At 35.4% G+C, this 17769-nt stretch overlaps 2 protein-coding genes across 2 annotated transcripts in view; one reads left to right on the plus strand and one right to left on the minus strand.

Moving 5' to 3' along the window:
- The window catches only part of LOC106135090 (ATP-binding cassette sub-family G member 1), a 41855-nt gene extending 37532 nt beyond the window's left edge, over positions 1–4323 (plus strand). The window contains exon 10 of the mRNA XM_013335285.2: positions 117–4323. Within this exon, the coding sequence (XP_013190739.1) occupies positions 117–458 (342 nt within the window). The 3' untranslated portion in view covers positions 459–4323. The remainder of the gene's footprint in view (positions 1–116) is intronic.
- A 26-nt stretch (positions 4324–4349) lies between these two features.
- On the minus strand, positions 4350–11809 carry LOC106135169 (serine/threonine-protein kinase RIO1). The gene is made up of 4 exons (XM_013335397.2): positions 11596–11809; positions 9402–10577; positions 5958–6138; positions 4350–5152 (listed from the first exon to the last, which is right to left on the minus strand). The coding sequence occupies exons 1-4, from the start codon at positions 11665–11667 to the stop codon at positions 4995–4997; spliced, it is 1587 nt and encodes a 528-aa protein (XP_013190851.1). The 5' UTR covers positions 11668–11809; the 3' UTR covers positions 4350–4994.
- Positions 11810–17769: the final 5960 nt, after the last annotated feature.

Below are 17769 nucleotides of genomic sequence, written 5' to 3' on the forward strand. Positions count from 1 at the left end.
CTTTGATAGACAAACAGTCACGTTATCATAATACCTTATAGAGAAGACAGAGACAATAGCCACTAGCTTTAATAAAGCATTTTGTAAAATACTCAAATATTTGCATTAATTTCCAGAACGGTTGCGCCATCGGGCCGTCCTCCATCGCGCCATTCCTCGGTCTCGCCATCTACGGCTTCGACTTCGCTCACCGCATTCCCCTCATGATGAACATCCTCATGAAGACTTCCTTCATCAGGTGTGGAGTCGTCGCCATGGTTCTCACCATATTCGGCTTCGGCCGGGAACCCCTCGATTGCAACGACGTCTACTGCCACTTCGCCAAACCAGACGTACTTCTCAAATACCTCGACATAGAAAGAACCTCTGTCTGGCTCGAAATCATCACAATGCTGGGTATCATGTTCGTCTTTAGATCTTTATGCTTTATAGGTCTAAGGTGGAGGTTCGCGACGTGATCGAATTTAAACTTAATTTGTGATATAGGTATGTACCTGCAAAAGTCCATTACATCATTTTTCATACTCTAGTTATGTTGTAGGTATATGTAGTTGTATTTGTATGGACATGTTCGCTATATGATCTAATTTAGTCTTCATTTGTTAAATTCATTTCATTCATAGATACCTGAAAAACTCTATAGGTACGATCGCGTTCATATCTGCAGTCATAGTTTTAAAATTCTTACGGGTTAAAATAGCGTGCACTGTGGTTCCACTAGATACACACACACATGCATATTTAAAAAGAATAAATATTCCTTCAAATGAATACGGTCTTTAATACCAATGATTACTAAGTAAAACAGTTTATTATTCTATGACATATAACATAACAAAACAGAAAGAGAGGGTAATCAACGATGGCCGAACTGGGCCCGATAATTGTCGATCGAGATATCGTCGTCTCTCATTATTTGCATAAGATTTGCCTATAGAGGGAAGCCTGCGACTACCAGACTTATGTCATTTCAATAAAGTTTAAAGTTTGTCTGCACACGACCCTAACATAGGTAGTGGTTCCTTTGAAAGTTATTGGGTAGCAATTTTATTACTTCGTTTGTGCAAGTGAGATCTAAGATATATTAGATAATCTCGCTTGCTCACACTCGCTTGTTCTAGTTACTAGCGGATTCCGAAGTTATTCAAGGAATTTCTGTCTATTAAAAAAAATATATATTGTTACTGATAATTTTTAATGTTTCAAGGTGCCATTTGAACTAAGTAACTGACTGACTAACTAACTAACTGATATCTAAGAATTACAATACCCGTGTCTTCAAACACGGAAATCAGCAAGAAATATTAAACAAGAGGGAGCAAAATAAAACATTCAATAATTAAAATTAGTAAATTTTATTGAAACAGTTTACCTATAGTTTTGTTTACATATTGATTATTATATAAAGGTATACATACAGCATATTATACTAATTTACCTATCTCCTGTTATTAAGGTTACAGCTTAATTATTCGTTTTCATAAAGAAAAGATATTGAAGCTGTCCTTAAAATACTATCTAAGTAGTAGTTTTAATATAAACTGGCAGAACCTTTCACGCACTATATGGACTCGATACACAGGGTAGTTGTCTTGCACAAATGATATTGCATATCATCAATCGGATAAATACACCGCACAGTTGGTAACATGGTTTCTTCCAGCACTTGCACATAATGAGCAGCTGTAGCGCATCCTGCTATCCACATCTGTTCCCCAGGTCCAGCAGCACTCATCCAGCCCCACATATTTACAGATATGTGTCCAGACTCCATATTTGGCACAATATTTTTTTCTTCATACCGAGTTGCATTTCTTCGCCATAAATGAAGCCTACCGTGTTGCGATGACGTAAACGAACTTTTTTTCCGTAAATATCGCCTTGTTCCAGTCAAAATCCAAATACTGCCAAGCAAATTCTAAATGTTTTTGCTTATTTATTTCGGATAAATACGGCTTTCTTGCTGGCTGTCTGTGGAATAGTCCCTCACGGTGCAAACTCGACGAACAGTAACCACTGATGTGTCGAACTGTTCCGCACATGTTCTGGTCGGTATGAAGCCATTATTTTCGTACTGTTCCACCATGGATCTCCGCTGTGTGGCGTGTCGCTGTGTTGATTAGCGGACGACAGCCGCTGCGCGGTCGACTTTTTACACTACCCTCTTCTTGATGGCGCGTTACCCAACGCTTAACCGCTTGTTGTTTATTGTGTTATTTGTGTGAATGTGTGAGTGACAGCGGTGACTGTAAGCTATAAAGTTTTGCGAACTATGACTGCAATTATGAACGCGACCGTACATAATATTTCAAAGGAATTGTCCTAAAAGTTGCATATGGACTTTTACAGGCAGGTACAAACTTTTGTAATAGCATGTGATAATATTTTTTGTAAATAGTTTACAGCGTTGTTATTGACATGTAGGTTATTTATTTATTTAGATTAAGTAGATGTTTGTCAAGTAGGTATAGGTATTAAAAGTGTAGAACACAATCACAGCAGACCCAGGTAATGGATAGAAATAGGTCATAATGATTTACTTTTTACGAACCTGAGGCTAACATTAGCTGCATACGGTAACTGTTTTATTTTCTGGTAGACAATTTCAGTTTTATTTGTTTTTTAACAAATAAAAAGTTTTTAAAGAATTTACGTACGTAGGTACCTATAATGTGATATGCCATAATATAATCCAAATTTCATGGCATTATTCAAACTACAAAACTTACTTACTTACTTACTTAAAATATGCAGTAAAAGTGCTTACGGTCTTTTCTCCGTTCTTGACTTGTATTTACTTAATGTAACATAATAGGTTATATATTGTTTATAATACAAATACATACCGGCCAAAGAATCTCAAGTAACTTTGCGACTGACTTTTTTGATATGAACGTATGTAAAATTCTTAAGTGCCTAATCAAGTTATTATTTAACGCAGTAGTTATATCATAAGTTGTAGATTTAAGTTAGTGTTCTTTAGATGATTTTAACGTTAGTCGTGTTGTCTTTGAAAAATTTTTGTACTTATGTTTTTGCAAGATTTAAAGTTGTAATTAGATCTGTAAATGTAAAATAAATACAAAAGTATCACGATGATACAATGACACGAAGTTTTAATCACAATGTCAAATCAAAAGTCATTTCAAATGATTATTTTTATATCGCCATTCCACACCAAAGCCAGCAGAAAAACAAGGATAGTGATACAAAACATCACAAAATGACTTAATTTGGAATGATATACGGCGGGATTGATTGAACTTATAACATTTAAGGTTACCTACCTACATGTTAGGGATTTTGTAGTGCTGGGTCACTTGATTGTTGCGTAAAAAAAGATATAAACAAAAATATATACCTAGTAGTAGTAGGCCATCGAGTCATCATTTTTAATACAGTGAAGAAAAATTTTGCTTTTATTGCTGTCTTTTTCTAATAGGTATCTCTCTCGAGTTTCGATTGTCGTTTGGCCTACGAACAGTTCCACAACATAATTTTCGTCCTCGGGCGTTTAACCGGCAGAACTTTTCATCTTTGCGCCATTAATCGAGAGAATGGACTCCTACTTTTCTGACGACGAATCGTTTAAAAGATGACAAGTGTTTTAATCGCCTAATCTCTCGATGTTGAAAATTATTTTCGTCGAACTATTCAAACGCCACACAACCGTCACAGACTCATTACTCTCTTTCTCTTATCTGGACGAAATCCACTGCACTTCAAAGATTCGTTCCGTTATAATTTAAATATTCAATCCCCTATTGGGATGTTATTAGCTCATTGATAGTATTTTTTTTTATATAAAAAAAAGCAGCGTTCAAGCCATAAGGCTTGAACGCTGCAATTACCCAAGACGGCAGAAATATATAGCCCATTGGGTGTGGTGAATGACATTTATGCGGATGTTGGCGTATTAATGTATGATTTTTTGATCTACATATAACCAAACTATTGTAACCCAAAAGTTGCCTTTGTTCAAGTCAATTGAAATAACAACTAAGTTAGTGCCACTAGACATAAAACGTAAGCCTTTGATTCGGCCTTTAAATTAAGTCAGTAACACTATCTACTATTTTGAAGGAATTTTTTAACTACTAGATAATTCTGATAGTTTTTAGGAATGATTTTAAACTTGACTTACGACCAAATACTCAAACGATTTCTATAAAATAAATAAAAATTGCTGTGTAAGATAAAAACACAAAAACAATCAAAATATGGTAAACATAACATTTAGAAAGTTAATATTAAAAAATCGTTTCAGTATTTTGTCATATGTAACTTGTTTAGCGTACTTGATTTTTTTTACTTTTTGTAATAAAAGGCATGGAAATAAAATATAAAAATTTTAAAATATAAAACTAGTTTTATTTAATCATACACATGTAATCTTAATAATTATATAGGACGAATTTATAGTCATTATGAATTATAATAATATATTTATCAACTTTACTGGCGTTTATCATGTCAATATGTTTTATATTTCTTATTCTACAATATAGTCTAAAACATAAACCATATAGAGCACCATAGAGGATAGATATAAATAATGATTATTATATTTGATAGTTGATATAAAATAGTGGGTACTGTAACACCCTTATCAATCTATGGCTTTTTATATTTTTCCTAAAATAAAAATATAAATGATCTTGTTAGAAACTTCTTCAGTGTTTTGGGAAGATTTTTTATAATAAATATATAATAAGTATCGTCGTCCGCGTGACATCATATTCCGAGCAACTCTAGGTAACTGTACAACTACTAATAAGAAGTAAAATTGAGCAAAAACCTAATAAAATACATAATGTAATAAAATATATATTGTAATGACCTTCCAAGAATATAACGTCATGCTCAGCATCACAAGATTGATTTAAAGAATGAAAATCTTCACAAAACACAAAAAAACTAGGGCGCGTTGAAATATAGTTCTACTTTCAGAAAAAAATTAATTTCATAAAATTCTTTGCCAATTATTAAAAAAATCATTTCCTATTAAATCCTTTGTCCCTCTTCTTTTTAATATGTTTCTTAGTTTTAGTTTTCCTTTTCTCTGCTTTTTCTTCTTTGACGGCTTTCTTTCTAGCCTTCTTACTGTTTGGTGATTCGTCGCGAGGTCTGGCGTTGTTTTTAAATTTGCTTGCTGAAAGCAGAAAAAATTTAAGAATCTCTGAATTTATCCAAGATTTAGGTGGACTCAGGGCTACTAAACAGCGGGGCTAAAATGGCACGCGCGACCACGTTTTCATCATACGATAAACTGTCGCTGGCCCGTTTCACGTCATATGAAAATCGAAACAAGTTTATCGCGCGATAAAAACGGCGCCGGCGCTTGCCCTGCCAACCCCGCAGGACAAACTGCAGGATTATAATGTTTTTCAGTCCATGCAGACGAAGTGGCGGCTGACAGGGCAGTCTTAAGATTTAACTTGCGTTTTACTAGACTAGAGGTAAAGGCGCAATAGAATGAAGACTATGGACATTTATAAGTACTCTTTTAAAAAGGACTTATACAATATAGTGGATAATAAAATATCATTATTTACAAAAGCAGATATAAACCTTATTTCATCCTATATTATGCTCGTTGTTCCGTTTTTATTATATGCATTATTCGGAAAATGCCGCTAATATCTATTCGCGTGGGAATTTCGGGAAATTGGTTTGGCCCATACATTGATATGTTAGTCAATGACATCTTTTTATAAGTATACTAGAGGCCGCCCGCGACTTCGACCGCATGGAAACCCTATCAATCCCGCGGGAACTCTGGGATAAAAAGTAGCCTATGTGTTATTCTGGGTCTTCAGCTACCTACATACCAAATTTCATGGTAATCGGTTCAGTAGTTTTTGCGTGAAAGAGTAACAAACATCCATACATCCATACAAACTTTCGCCTTTATAATAGTAGTAGGATACATAAAAGGTAACTAATATAAATCTTACTTTCTTTATTTTCCTCCTCCTCTTCACTATCAGACTCGCTGTCAGACACGCTATTGTCTTGTAATATTTCTGGCGTGTCTACCGTTCCAAGTTTTTCATTGAAACCGACTATCTTCTTGTACATGAGGTCATCGGCCTCACCATCCTTAGCCTTTTTGATGTCACGTTCGTAATTTATAACCTGGGTATGGAAAGTATTTTTGGATATCAAGTAGTTCAAAAATTTTTTTAGGTTACCTAATTAAAAAAAAAAAACTTGTTAAAACAGAAGGCTTCTTGGTATCAATATTGCTTCCTGACACAGAGGAATATAAGGTCTTTACGTGTGTAATTGGTGTTTTCTTGTACTGGCCACTTTAATCACAATTATCTCCCCTTTGGTTGGGAATTCCAAATTCAAATTTATACAGCTATTTACACACTTTCAAATGACGGTTTCGTAAACGGTTTAATGATGTGTATGGCGGTCGTATCGCAAAAGAAAACACAGTGCATTATGATATTCAACGTTTTGCGTTTCTGATTATTAATTCAACCGATAATCAGAAACGCTCATCGCAATGGCTAGCCACTGGCCAGCCAGCCAAATTCTGCTCCAAGCGTAAATTGACCCAAAAAAAGTTACTTGTAAGCGTTTGGTGGACTAGTGCCGGTGTCATCCATTACAGTTTTCTCAAATCTGGCCAGACGATTACGGCAGACGTCTATTGTCAGCAATTGCAAACTATGATGGAAAAGCTAGCTGCTGAACAACCGAGGATGGTCAATCGCTTCACGCCACCGCTGCTTCACGACAACGCAAACAGCTCAACAGACGGCAAGCATATTAGAGGAGCTTTAATTGGATTGTCTAAAACATCCACCATACTCCACGGACTTTGTTCCACAGATTATTATTTTTTTCGAAATTTGGATAACTTCTTCCAAGGGAATAATTCAAATCCTATAGGGCAGTTCAAATCGCCGTCAAAGATTTTATTGGTTCCCGTCCAAATGGTTTTTTTAGGAAAGGGATCAATGAACTATCTATGTGATGGCAAAAGTGTATAAATAATAATGATTCTTACTTTGATTTAATAAATATATATTAAAAAATATACGACATTTCGTTGCGCCGATACTAAACGCCAATTGTATATATATATGTAAATGAAAATTAAAATGAAAAATATTTTATTTGGAAACAAAAACAAGTACAATTTAAGTAAACATAGGATAACGATGACATCTGCAGAAGTTATGAAACTGTGTCGCAGATCTCAACGCCCACCTCCAGAAAACATTTATATAATGTGTTTCCTTAATCTTAATCTTAGCACCCAATCCATTTATTACAACAAAAGAGAAGGAAAAAAAAAAAGATTTGATGTTTAATATATGTATTGGGTGCAAATGTGTTTTGTTAGTGTGTTGTGTGGAAAACGTGTTTATGTTGGTGTAGGTATAGAGAGGAAGTATGTAAGGCTGTATTGCGATTTGAAACGTCTAGAGGATATTCAATCATGAGAATATTTAACGTAAAATAAATTATTGTTATTCGCCGACTTTTATAAGACTTTCCGTATCATCGTAAGATAGTTGCACGAGCCATTCAGTGCATGTAACCCTGCATTTGTAAGATGTAAGCGGATATATATTAAGTAGTTTATTTATTCTATTATACAAAGTAGAGCTAATGTAGTAAAAATGTTGAGCAGCTAAGGTAGTACGTCGTATTTCGATTCGGCAGACTTTGTCTGATCTACGCTTATTATGACAGATTGTGGGGTCATAGGCTAGTTGTGAATGTTTATATAGAACAGTCTGTAGAACGTAAAGCTGTCGAACTGTAAGTACTCTGCATAATGAATACAATTCATTTGTAGGGAAGCGAACTGGATTATTCGTAATTACTTTAAGAAGAGCTCTCTGAGCTCTCTCCAGCCTGAACATGTGGGTTTTCGCAGAACTGCCCCAGGCTATAATTCCATACGACAGAATAGACTGAGCAAGGGCATAATAGACAATTTTCATTGTATGGAAATCAGAGATTGACCTGAGTCTTTTAAAGACAAACATGAGCTTTCTGATTCGAGAAGTGACAGAATCAATGTGCAGTTTCCAGTTAATTTCACTATCTATAATTACACCTAGATATTTAATAGAGGAGACACGCTCGATTGGAGTACAATTACAATCTGACAAAAAATTGGGATGCTCAGAGCATGTATGTAGGATTATTGAGAAGGATAGCGCTGATTGAGAGGGAACATGGGGTGCAAAGGGAATAAACTTGGTTTTGGATAGATTGAGTGCTAGATAATTAGACTTTAACCAGGAGGAAATAACTTGTAGGGCGGTTTCGGCATGCTCTTTTACATCGTTCCATTCACGGCCATTAACGAGTAATGCAGTGTCATCAGCATAGGTTATAATTTTACAGTTAGGCAAGGACATTTCGCAGAGATCGTTCACATATATGAGAAATAAGGTAGGTCCTAGCACACTACCTTGGGGAACCCCATAATTTACAGACTCTTCCCTGCTTGTGGTTCCGTTTATAATGACATACTGGGATCGGTTATTGAGATAATTTCGAAACAAGTTCAGTACAACCCCTCTTATACCCATACACTAAAGTTTATTAATTAGGATGGGTACAGCTACAGTATCAAAAGCCTTAGTAAAATCTAGATATACACCAACAGTTTTCAGTTTATTATCAAAGTTTTTAATAATTGTATCCGACATTTCCAAAATAGCATCCTCTGTAGATCTCCCACGTCTGAAACCGTATTGATTTGGTGATAGGATGTTGTTTTTATCTAAAAAGTCAATTAGCCTTCTATTAATAATTTTTTCGAAAATTTTGGATAAGATTGATAAAACACATATAGGTCTATAATTAGAAATATTGTTTTTGTCGCCGCTCTTGAATATGGGATGAACAATGGCTTTCTTGAATACACTGGGGAAAACACCTGAACCAAGTGCTAGATTAAATATGTGATTCAAAATAGGAATAAGTACATATTTACATGATTTTACCACTAATGTAGATATCCCATCCCAGCCAGTCGAACTCTTTTCTTTAAGACCATTAACAATATTTTCTATTTCCTCATTATCTACGCCAGACATAACCATTGACTCTGTACATCCCGATATATATGTAAGGACCTTATATTTAAAAATAAAAACTTTCAGGTCAGGGTGGTAAATCTTTTCACAGCATGAAAATAATCAGGTCTGTAATAATTAATTCAATTCAATAAGCAATACCTATAGTATGTTAAGGGTCATGAATAGAGTTATGAATGTGGATGACACGAAAGAAGTATGTAGAGATCCTGGCAAGTGGAAAAATGTAGTCTCTGCCTACCCCTCCGGGAAAGAGGCGTGATTTTATGTATACATACATGTATGTATGTATAGTATATATTTTAAATGCATCCAGAATCTTACCTCATTAAGCCTCTTTGGAATATACATATTCTTAAACACTTCTTCCTCAATCATTTCCTGAGCAGACATGTCATTTATGTTCCTTAATGATGCTTTTTCTGATAATTTCTCAAGATAATCTTCCATATTATCTTCAGTTATTGTAATATCCGTAATGAAGTCAAACAATTCCCTTACAGTTAATGTAGCCACCCCTTTTTTTCTGAAGAATTTAGATATATTTGTACAATCTCTTTTTAAAAAGTCATATGCATGAGGATGGTCATGTTCAACCGACTGCGACACATCAATAACAACAAGATTACCAAGGTGATATAGCAGATTGAATTCTGACAAATCAGCATGCACCAATTTACAAATGTTGAACATCTTCCACATCATTATAACACAGTCTCTGTACAAAACTCTTGCAACTGATTGAGGAATATCTATATCTCTTAACTTAGGAGCACATTGTCCTTCGGTCCCTATAAAACTCATCAATATCACATGTCGTCTTAATACAATGGGTTCTGGGACACTCAATTCGGCTTTGTGCATTCTTTGTAGGTTCCTCATTTCTTTATGGGCCCAATTACAGACCATTTTATAATTATTATTTTTACAGTACCCATGTCTATAACGAAACTCTCCATCAACATATATGTCTCGGTCTTTGAACGGAAGAATGGAAGTCATGAAAATCTTTAAGGCACAAAGACTACCATCTTTAGTAGTTGCTCGAAAAACATTTGCTTCTTTACCCATTGATATGCTGCCATTAATTTCTTCTATATACCCTTGACTAAGAAGTTTGAAAAGGATCATCCTTGTACGAGGATCCAAAACCTGTTCCACAGTTGCTCTGTCTTCTTTATCCCGAATTTTAATTCTGTCATTTTCAGCCTTCCTTTCACTATGATCAAGAACAATTTGTGCTTTTGGTTCATATTTATCAATATTAATCTTGTTGACATATTTCTTGAATAATTTTTCTGAAGGTTGGTATGTGTTGATTTTACTGGAAGGGGGTTGAGGATTGGCACTGTCTCTTTTTTGTATACTAAAGCCATCATCATCATAGTCGAAAAAGTATTCATCTGAATCAATGTCATACTCATCTTCATACTCAACATCACTATTTTCTTCATTTTTGTTGGCTAACTTTTCTTCTCTATAAGATGGCAAGTCACCAAACTGAAATATAAATATATAAATATATTACTAGAGCTTCAGTTAGGTACAAATCAAATAACATGATACAGATGACAATAGATGCACGAGTTCACAAAGATGGTGAAAAAGTTTTGTTCACTTTTAGTATATTTGACTTGTGCCTAACAAGTAAAATATACCAAAAGTGAATGTTATAGAGTATAGTGAAGGGGAGAGTGGTGAGCACATTGTAACAGAGGAGAGTAAACCAGTGGATATCAGTTCATTTCTGGCTCAGCTACATAGTGTATGTGCTCACAGAATATAGAGCTTAATTACAGCATCTACCTCTAATGTTTTTGTGGAGAAACATAAATAATATTGAATTGAATTGAGATGCTGTATTCTGTGGTACACCCTGCCCAGCCCCACTCTGTTGGGATTAAACAGGCCATCATTCATTTACTCAGAAACTCGCACACCCTTTCATTTTATCTGAAAATCTGCTCCTCTCTGCCGCACTGTTGCACTGTTACACTGCATAGTACATACCTACTTAAATAATTATTTCAAGATCTATAAATTAAGAATTCTAATAAATAAAAATTAAACATTTTCAACAGCTAAATACTGTAGGAGGTACTGTATTACCTCCAGTTAAGATATATATATGTAGTTACGTCTATATCCCTGGCGGGGTAGATAGTCAACAGTGTCGATAACACTGAAAGGCTAGGTACAGCTCTATGGCTTCATGATTAAAATTGAGATTGAAATAGTGACAGGGACAGGTTGCTAACGGATTAATAACATCTAGGTGAGATGATATGAAAAAAACGTTGCAACCAATCCAGGGTGGAAATATTTTTTTTCTGAAGGAGGGTAGAGGGTACTTTGGAATATGGTAAATTACGTATGATGTTGAAAATAAAAAATAATGAACCATGTGGTATTTTAAAGGATAAAAAAAGTCTGAATTAGATAGGATCTTCATTCACATTTATGTAGTAAATATATGAATGTGAATGTATGATTATGAAAAATTAGGTGGGTAACTTACTCGCACTGACTTAACCTTAGCTGATAAATCTTCTTCGTAATCGCTAAATTGACCATCCGAACCGTCAGACATTGTAAAAGCGTCTCGGTTTTCCAATTTAACAGTTTAGTAGTTACCAAAGGTAGGATGTATTTTTACTTTAACTGAACAATACGACAACACAAATAATACCTATAACCGACCGACAGCAACAACAAGCACATGGATTGGATGGTGACAGGTGAAGTCTCACAGTCACAGATAATAATTTGAAATGTCTAAAGCAGTGTTGCTAACTCCCATCTAAGGCTTGTAGCTAGACATATAACAGAAAGTTGCTAGATTGGGATTTTTTTTTCAATTTAAAAAGTAGCTAGAAGTAGCTAAATTTCTCAATAAATTTTAAGATGTTAATTCACGAAATTAAACACATTTTTTTATTTAATCAGTTTGGTTGGGAGGTTTCATCTATGGTAGGTACCTGCGTTTGATCTTGAATATTATTTTTTACTTAGTACCGAATTTTTGTAGTACCGATTTTGGGTAACACATTGTTGTGACAGCATTGGCCCTTTTCGCTAATGAGTGTCTTACACAGAGGATAGAATTAAGAGTTACTCTGGTAGTTGTTTTTAGCTTCTAGTATTTTATTTCGGGAATATTTTTTTTACTGCTATAAGCATATAAAAATTTGATATGTTTAACCAGAAAAAGTAGCTAAAAAGTTTAGCTACAAGTTAATGTAGCTGCCTGACTTAAAAAAGTTGCCAATTCTAGCTACAAAGTTGCCAAGTTGGCAACACTGGTCTAAAGAGTGAAGTCTGAAGCGAGAGGACTTCAGCTCAGAGCAGCGCAATGAGCAGCGAGACAGCACTGTCCACTGTTGCCAACTGTCTCTGACGAAAAGGCGCTAACTTGGACATGATGCAACGCCAGGTTTTATCATATCTTAACCGATTTTAATATAAATCTATCTATCTTAGGTTGGTCCAAAGGTTCGACTAGCAACCAGTAGTATATTTTACATGAATATAATAAATTAATTAAGGCATTTATAAGTTTTGATGGCTTCTGTGGCGCAGCGGTAGTACGCTTATCTGTGACCGGACAGTATGTTGTTTGTTTTTATTTTTCATTCATTGAATTTAACGTCGTATTAAAGTAGTAGAAGTACTAGTTCTTTCTCTTCTTTATTATGTCTTCAACCGGACTTTCATTCGCTTAAAGCAGTTTTTCAGTGTTGTTTGTTTTTTAAGACCATGACATTGGCAGCTTCATGACATTGATGTAGTGACATAGACAAATTTCTTCTTACATTAATGTCGAGACGAAGACAACATGAAAACGAGGGCTATAATTATATATTAACTAGCTGTGCCGTGTGGTTCCCGGCACCAATACAAAAAAGAATAGGACTACTACATTTCTTTCCCATGGATGTCGTAAAAGGCGACTAAGGGATAAGCTTACCAACTTGGGATTCTTTTTAGGCGATGGGCTAGCAACCTGTCACTATTTGAATCTCAATTCTATCATTAGGCCAAATAGCTGAATGCTGCCATTCAGTCTTTTCAAGACTGTTGGCTCTGTCTACCGCGCAAGGGATTTAGACGTGACCATATGTATGTATGTCCCAGCAAACGTTGTTTTACCATATAAATCATTTTAAAGTAATTTCTTGTTAAAAAAATTAAATTACAGGTGGACAACCCTTACCATTTAAGGGGTAAGAAAAATAAGATGTTTTACAAATTTCATAAGAATCAGTCAAGCCGTTTTGGAGAGAAGGAGTACGGGTACATTGTGACACGAGAATCTGCAGGGTGAGGGGGTGTGATGATGGTGAGGATTGGAGTTGATGATGACCCGACGATGTGACCTTCACATCGTCGGGGTCACCAATATAGCGTGAACGATGATTCGGACTCGACCGCCACCAAAGGGAAAATCTTCCGCCAGGCTAGGTGTTATGCCTGTGAAACCGCGGCTCCGACGATGTCGGTCGTGTAGTCTTCCCAAACTCCTTGTGTCGGAGTTGGAGCGAACGGTCAGGGTTTTTGACCCTCTTCGTTGGCTTCATCGCTGCCTACAGCTGTAGGCAGGTCAGTGGAGCGGCCGTGGCGGCCTGGATCTTCTTCTTCTTCTGTCTTCTGGGAGTTCCCATCGGCGGCAGCGTCAACACTGGGCGACGACGTCTGCCGCAAGGCAGCGAGGTGAGGGCTTCACGCGACGGTCCGGAGGGCGGGCGTGGAGTGGCGCGATCCGACGATGTTGTGTCGAAGGTTGTAGGTATTTATGCTCTAATCCGTGAAATCTTTGTAAGCGCGATTTAGATTCTTCGCTGCTATTGGCTGATCCCGTCAATTTTTTCGCGATGATTGGATGTTGTGACGTGTGGCGTAGAGATGTCGCCACATATATATAAGATATTTGTGGCTAATAATATTAAATTAATTTCACTTGCTTTCTATCACTTCGCTTAGCAAATTATTACGTAGATACAATACATAAGAAATTGGCGTTTGGTATAGGAGGAACAAAAGGCCAATATTTTTTAATTTATTATATTTACACTTTCAATTTCAGGTGCTATCAGGTCCCTAAATTAGGACCAATCCAACTCTCTCCCATTGATGCCGTAAAATGCGACTAAGGAAAAACTTAGGATTCTTCTTTATGTCGATGGGCTAGCAAACTGCCACTAATTGAATCTCAATTTTCCATCCAAAAAAATTTGTGTTTGCAAGACTGTTGAGTTTGTCTACCCAGCAAGGGATAAAAACGTCTACCTAGCAAGGGATAAAAATGCATGTACTTCCCTATGTTTTAATTTTGGCGGGATGGGCGGTGATCCAAATGATATTGATAAATAAGTAAGTAAAGCGATTTTGCGTTTTTGGATCTCAACTTGGTAGGTACCTACCTAGACTAAACCTAGTGAGGTATTTAAATTGATACCTTTTCAACGATTTGAATTAATAATTATTGAATACCTATCTGTGAATGAATTTGTGTTTAAATGGTTCCCAACATAATTGCATTGAGATAAATGTAGGAAATAATAAAGGGGCGACTTGATTGAGAAATCGTTCAATTCAATGTTAATTGAAAAAACGGCGATTGTTTTGATTTGTTTACCTGATGAAAGAAATGCTCACGTTTTATTAATATTGCTTTGAAGTAGTAAGTAGAAAACCTGTTATTTTACTTTAAGCAGTTTTGTTTCATGCCTTTCTTCCTCAAAGTGTTGAAAGAATAAGTATGGAACTAATCCATTTTCAAAATTGGCTGATAATACTAATAGTAAGTGTGGTTACAGAGTTTTAACAAATATAATGAAATTCCAAGTAAAAACATGAATTTCTGATACGGATTTATCCATTATTTAATACCTATCTAGGTATGATGTAAGTAATTGTCAAAGTAGTAATTACCCTACCCTATATATTGGGATATATAGGGATATATATAATATATAGGGATTTAATATATAGACATAAAAATAGGTTATACTGTAACAAAACATGGTAAGGTGAGATTCCCAAAAAAAAAAACAGAAACAAAAAAGTAAAAAATACCTAAATTAACTTCTACAAACAATTTCGACTTTATTAGTGATAAATTAAAAGAAACGTACCTAAGCAATTAAATTATTAAGTATTTAATAATTTTGAAGAAATCTGTCACTTGCTTTCTTACGTGACTACTCCGAGATTAAAGTCTTGGTTATTACTTGTGAGTGTTTTTAGTACTTTCCCTCTCCCTAATATCGTATCACAAGACAACGCAGCGCCTCGCGTCACGCACATGTGACATGATCCTACGTCATCTAGTACGACACTGATGACGTCACATCCAGGACACGTATCAAGTTTCTGTCGCAATGATTTATAATTGTCTTCATGACTAGTAGGATACACGGGATATAAATGGCCACTAGGTCTTGGATAAAAAAGGGGATTGCTTAGCTTAGGTTATGTTGAGAGGATGAATAAAAGTTAAGTTGAGTTGACTCAGCATATACAAAACGAGGGTCTACCTAGTTCACCTACTTTTCAAACCAAAGAACTTCCAAAAAATATCAGAAATACAAAGCGATATGTAGACCCTAGTACTAAGTAGGTATGATATCCTGCGGTATAGTGCAATTACATAAAATTTTCTTGCTAGTCATAAACTAAGGGACAGGCTTATAAACTCGGAATTCTTCTTTTAGGCGATGGGCTAGCAACCTGTCACTATTTGAATTTCAATTCTATTATTTAGCCTATCAGCTGAACGTGGCCTTTCAGTCTATCAAGACTGCTGGCTCTCTCTACCCCGCAAGGGATTGACGTTATTATATGAAGAAATGAATGAACCTTTTATTGCACACAGCCTCTCCTTCCTCACGTCTATATCCTTTGCGGGGTAGACAGAGCCAACAGTCTTGAAAAGACTGAATAGCCACGTTCAGCTATTTGGCTTGATAAAATACCTTTTATTTCAACCTTAATTAACTTTTGTATAATTTTTTCGTGTAGTAAACTTACTCTTTTGGCGTGTAATAGATATTAATGTGGTTGAGTGATTGTCGGAATCGATCAATCTCCAATCACATCATTTATCTATCAGTGACCACTCAAAAGTAATACGAATAAGGAAATATTTTAAGGTATTCAGTTCACGAAAATGTGATACCTACTGATGCAGTGACTGTAATGGCAATCTTCTCCAGTTATATGTTAACCTACCATTTTCCTCTTGTTACTCATTCATAAATTAAGTGATTTGGCTGAAATAGGTACTTACCGTGAGGTTTTACCTGTCTGAGACCTAACCACGGGAAAAATTTTTAGACTAACATTGTTTGTGTGAAAAGTATTTTTTTTACGATACAAAAATTGGAGGATAAAAATAATTAAATAGGTACCTATGTTAGTTTTGAAACTTTCATTTTGGTCATCTTTCATGGTCTAGGAGCGAAGAAAAACGTAGATCGTAAGATTTAATCAAAGGAAAGATTTGAAACTTAGGATTCTTATCCAAGGAACCTATTAACTGAATTTCAATACAATCATTGAACCACCCAGCTGATCATGGCCTCGTGTCTTTTCGAGACTATTGTCTCTGTCTGCCCGTCAAGTATAAAGATGTGATGTATGTATGTAAGTACTGAATTAGGTATGCTCCTGGTCTAGGCCGGGGTTCCTTCATAGGAAGATATAGGAAAATGTAATGTTATGTCCAGTAGGTAGGTATTTATTTCAAAATGAATAAAATATCTTCCAGAAAATTGTTCCCTTTGGTATAACACAGGAAAAATAAGTAGGTATCCTAAGTAGGGATAGTTTTTTTGCACTTAGTTTGCAGTTGATTAACCAAGTAACAAAGGTCAGGTGACCTCGGGCGTTAATCAGCGCGGGTGAACAAAAACTGCCCTTCGGTATTAGACCGGCGCCTGCGTTAAAAGGAAATGCCGGTGGAAATTGACCTGGTTAAACAGGAAATAAAACACATAATAATGGTGATATATGCATATTATATTGACAACAAATATGTGTAAGCAAAGTAACTTTAAGTTTCAGCGCCAATGTTTTTTATACTTCATTTAATTTTATAAACTGTATTTTTTTTGTATTTACAAGTAAATACTTCCTTTTTACGAGTTTTATCTTTAGGGAAAATAAAGCGTTCTTGTAAGGATAGAACTAATAACAAAACGCATAATCTACATTTTCGCATGTTATTTTCTGTCGTAGGTACCTACTCCTAGATTTCCGCTACGTTTCATACATGAGTATTAGATGCGGTTTTTACTTTCTTCTCCTATTTGTTTTTTTAAGATATCTAATATTTTTTATTTGCTTGTACTTTGGTTTATCTTATTTTTTCTCTTACTTAAACAAAAATATATATTTTAGGTATTTCTCTCTTTCCAGGAATCTTTCATTTCAACGCTTGTAATGGGCAGATATTTTTAATCAGTTTGAAGGCTCCAATATAGGCTCAATATTAAACTGTAAATTAAACTGCTTAATAGTCAATTGCACACAGTATTTACGTTGTTTATATAGATATCTGCCGCCTAATCGTCTGCGCTAGTAGAACGGTTATATGTAACCTTACAAAGTGAATTGACGCACAACACTGAGTATTTAAGAAGGCTACTCAAACAGGAGTAGGCCAAATCACGCGCAAGCGTGCTGTGACTGG

Source organism: Amyelois transitella, chromosome 11 (assembly GCF_032362555.1).
Source record: "Amyelois transitella isolate CPQ chromosome 11, ilAmyTran1.1, whole genome shotgun sequence".
NCBI lineage: Eukaryota > Metazoa > Arthropoda > Insecta > Lepidoptera > Pyralidae > Amyelois > Amyelois transitella.

Excerpts from the sequence above, each read along its gene's own strand:
- LOC106135169 (XM_013335397.2), bottom strand. The coding sequence starts at position 11,667 with ATGTCTGACGGTTCGGATGGTCAATTTAGCGATTACGAAGAAGATTTA. Across the intron at positions 10,578-11,595 it reads CTAAGGTTAAGTCAGTGCGA|TTTGGTGACTTGCCATCTTA; the intron begins GTAAGTTACCCA and ends TTTATATTTCAG. Across the intron at positions 5,153-5,957 it reads GGAGGAGGAAAATAAAGAAA|CAAGCAAATTTAAAAACAAC; the intron begins GTAAGATTTATA and ends TTCTGCTTTCAG.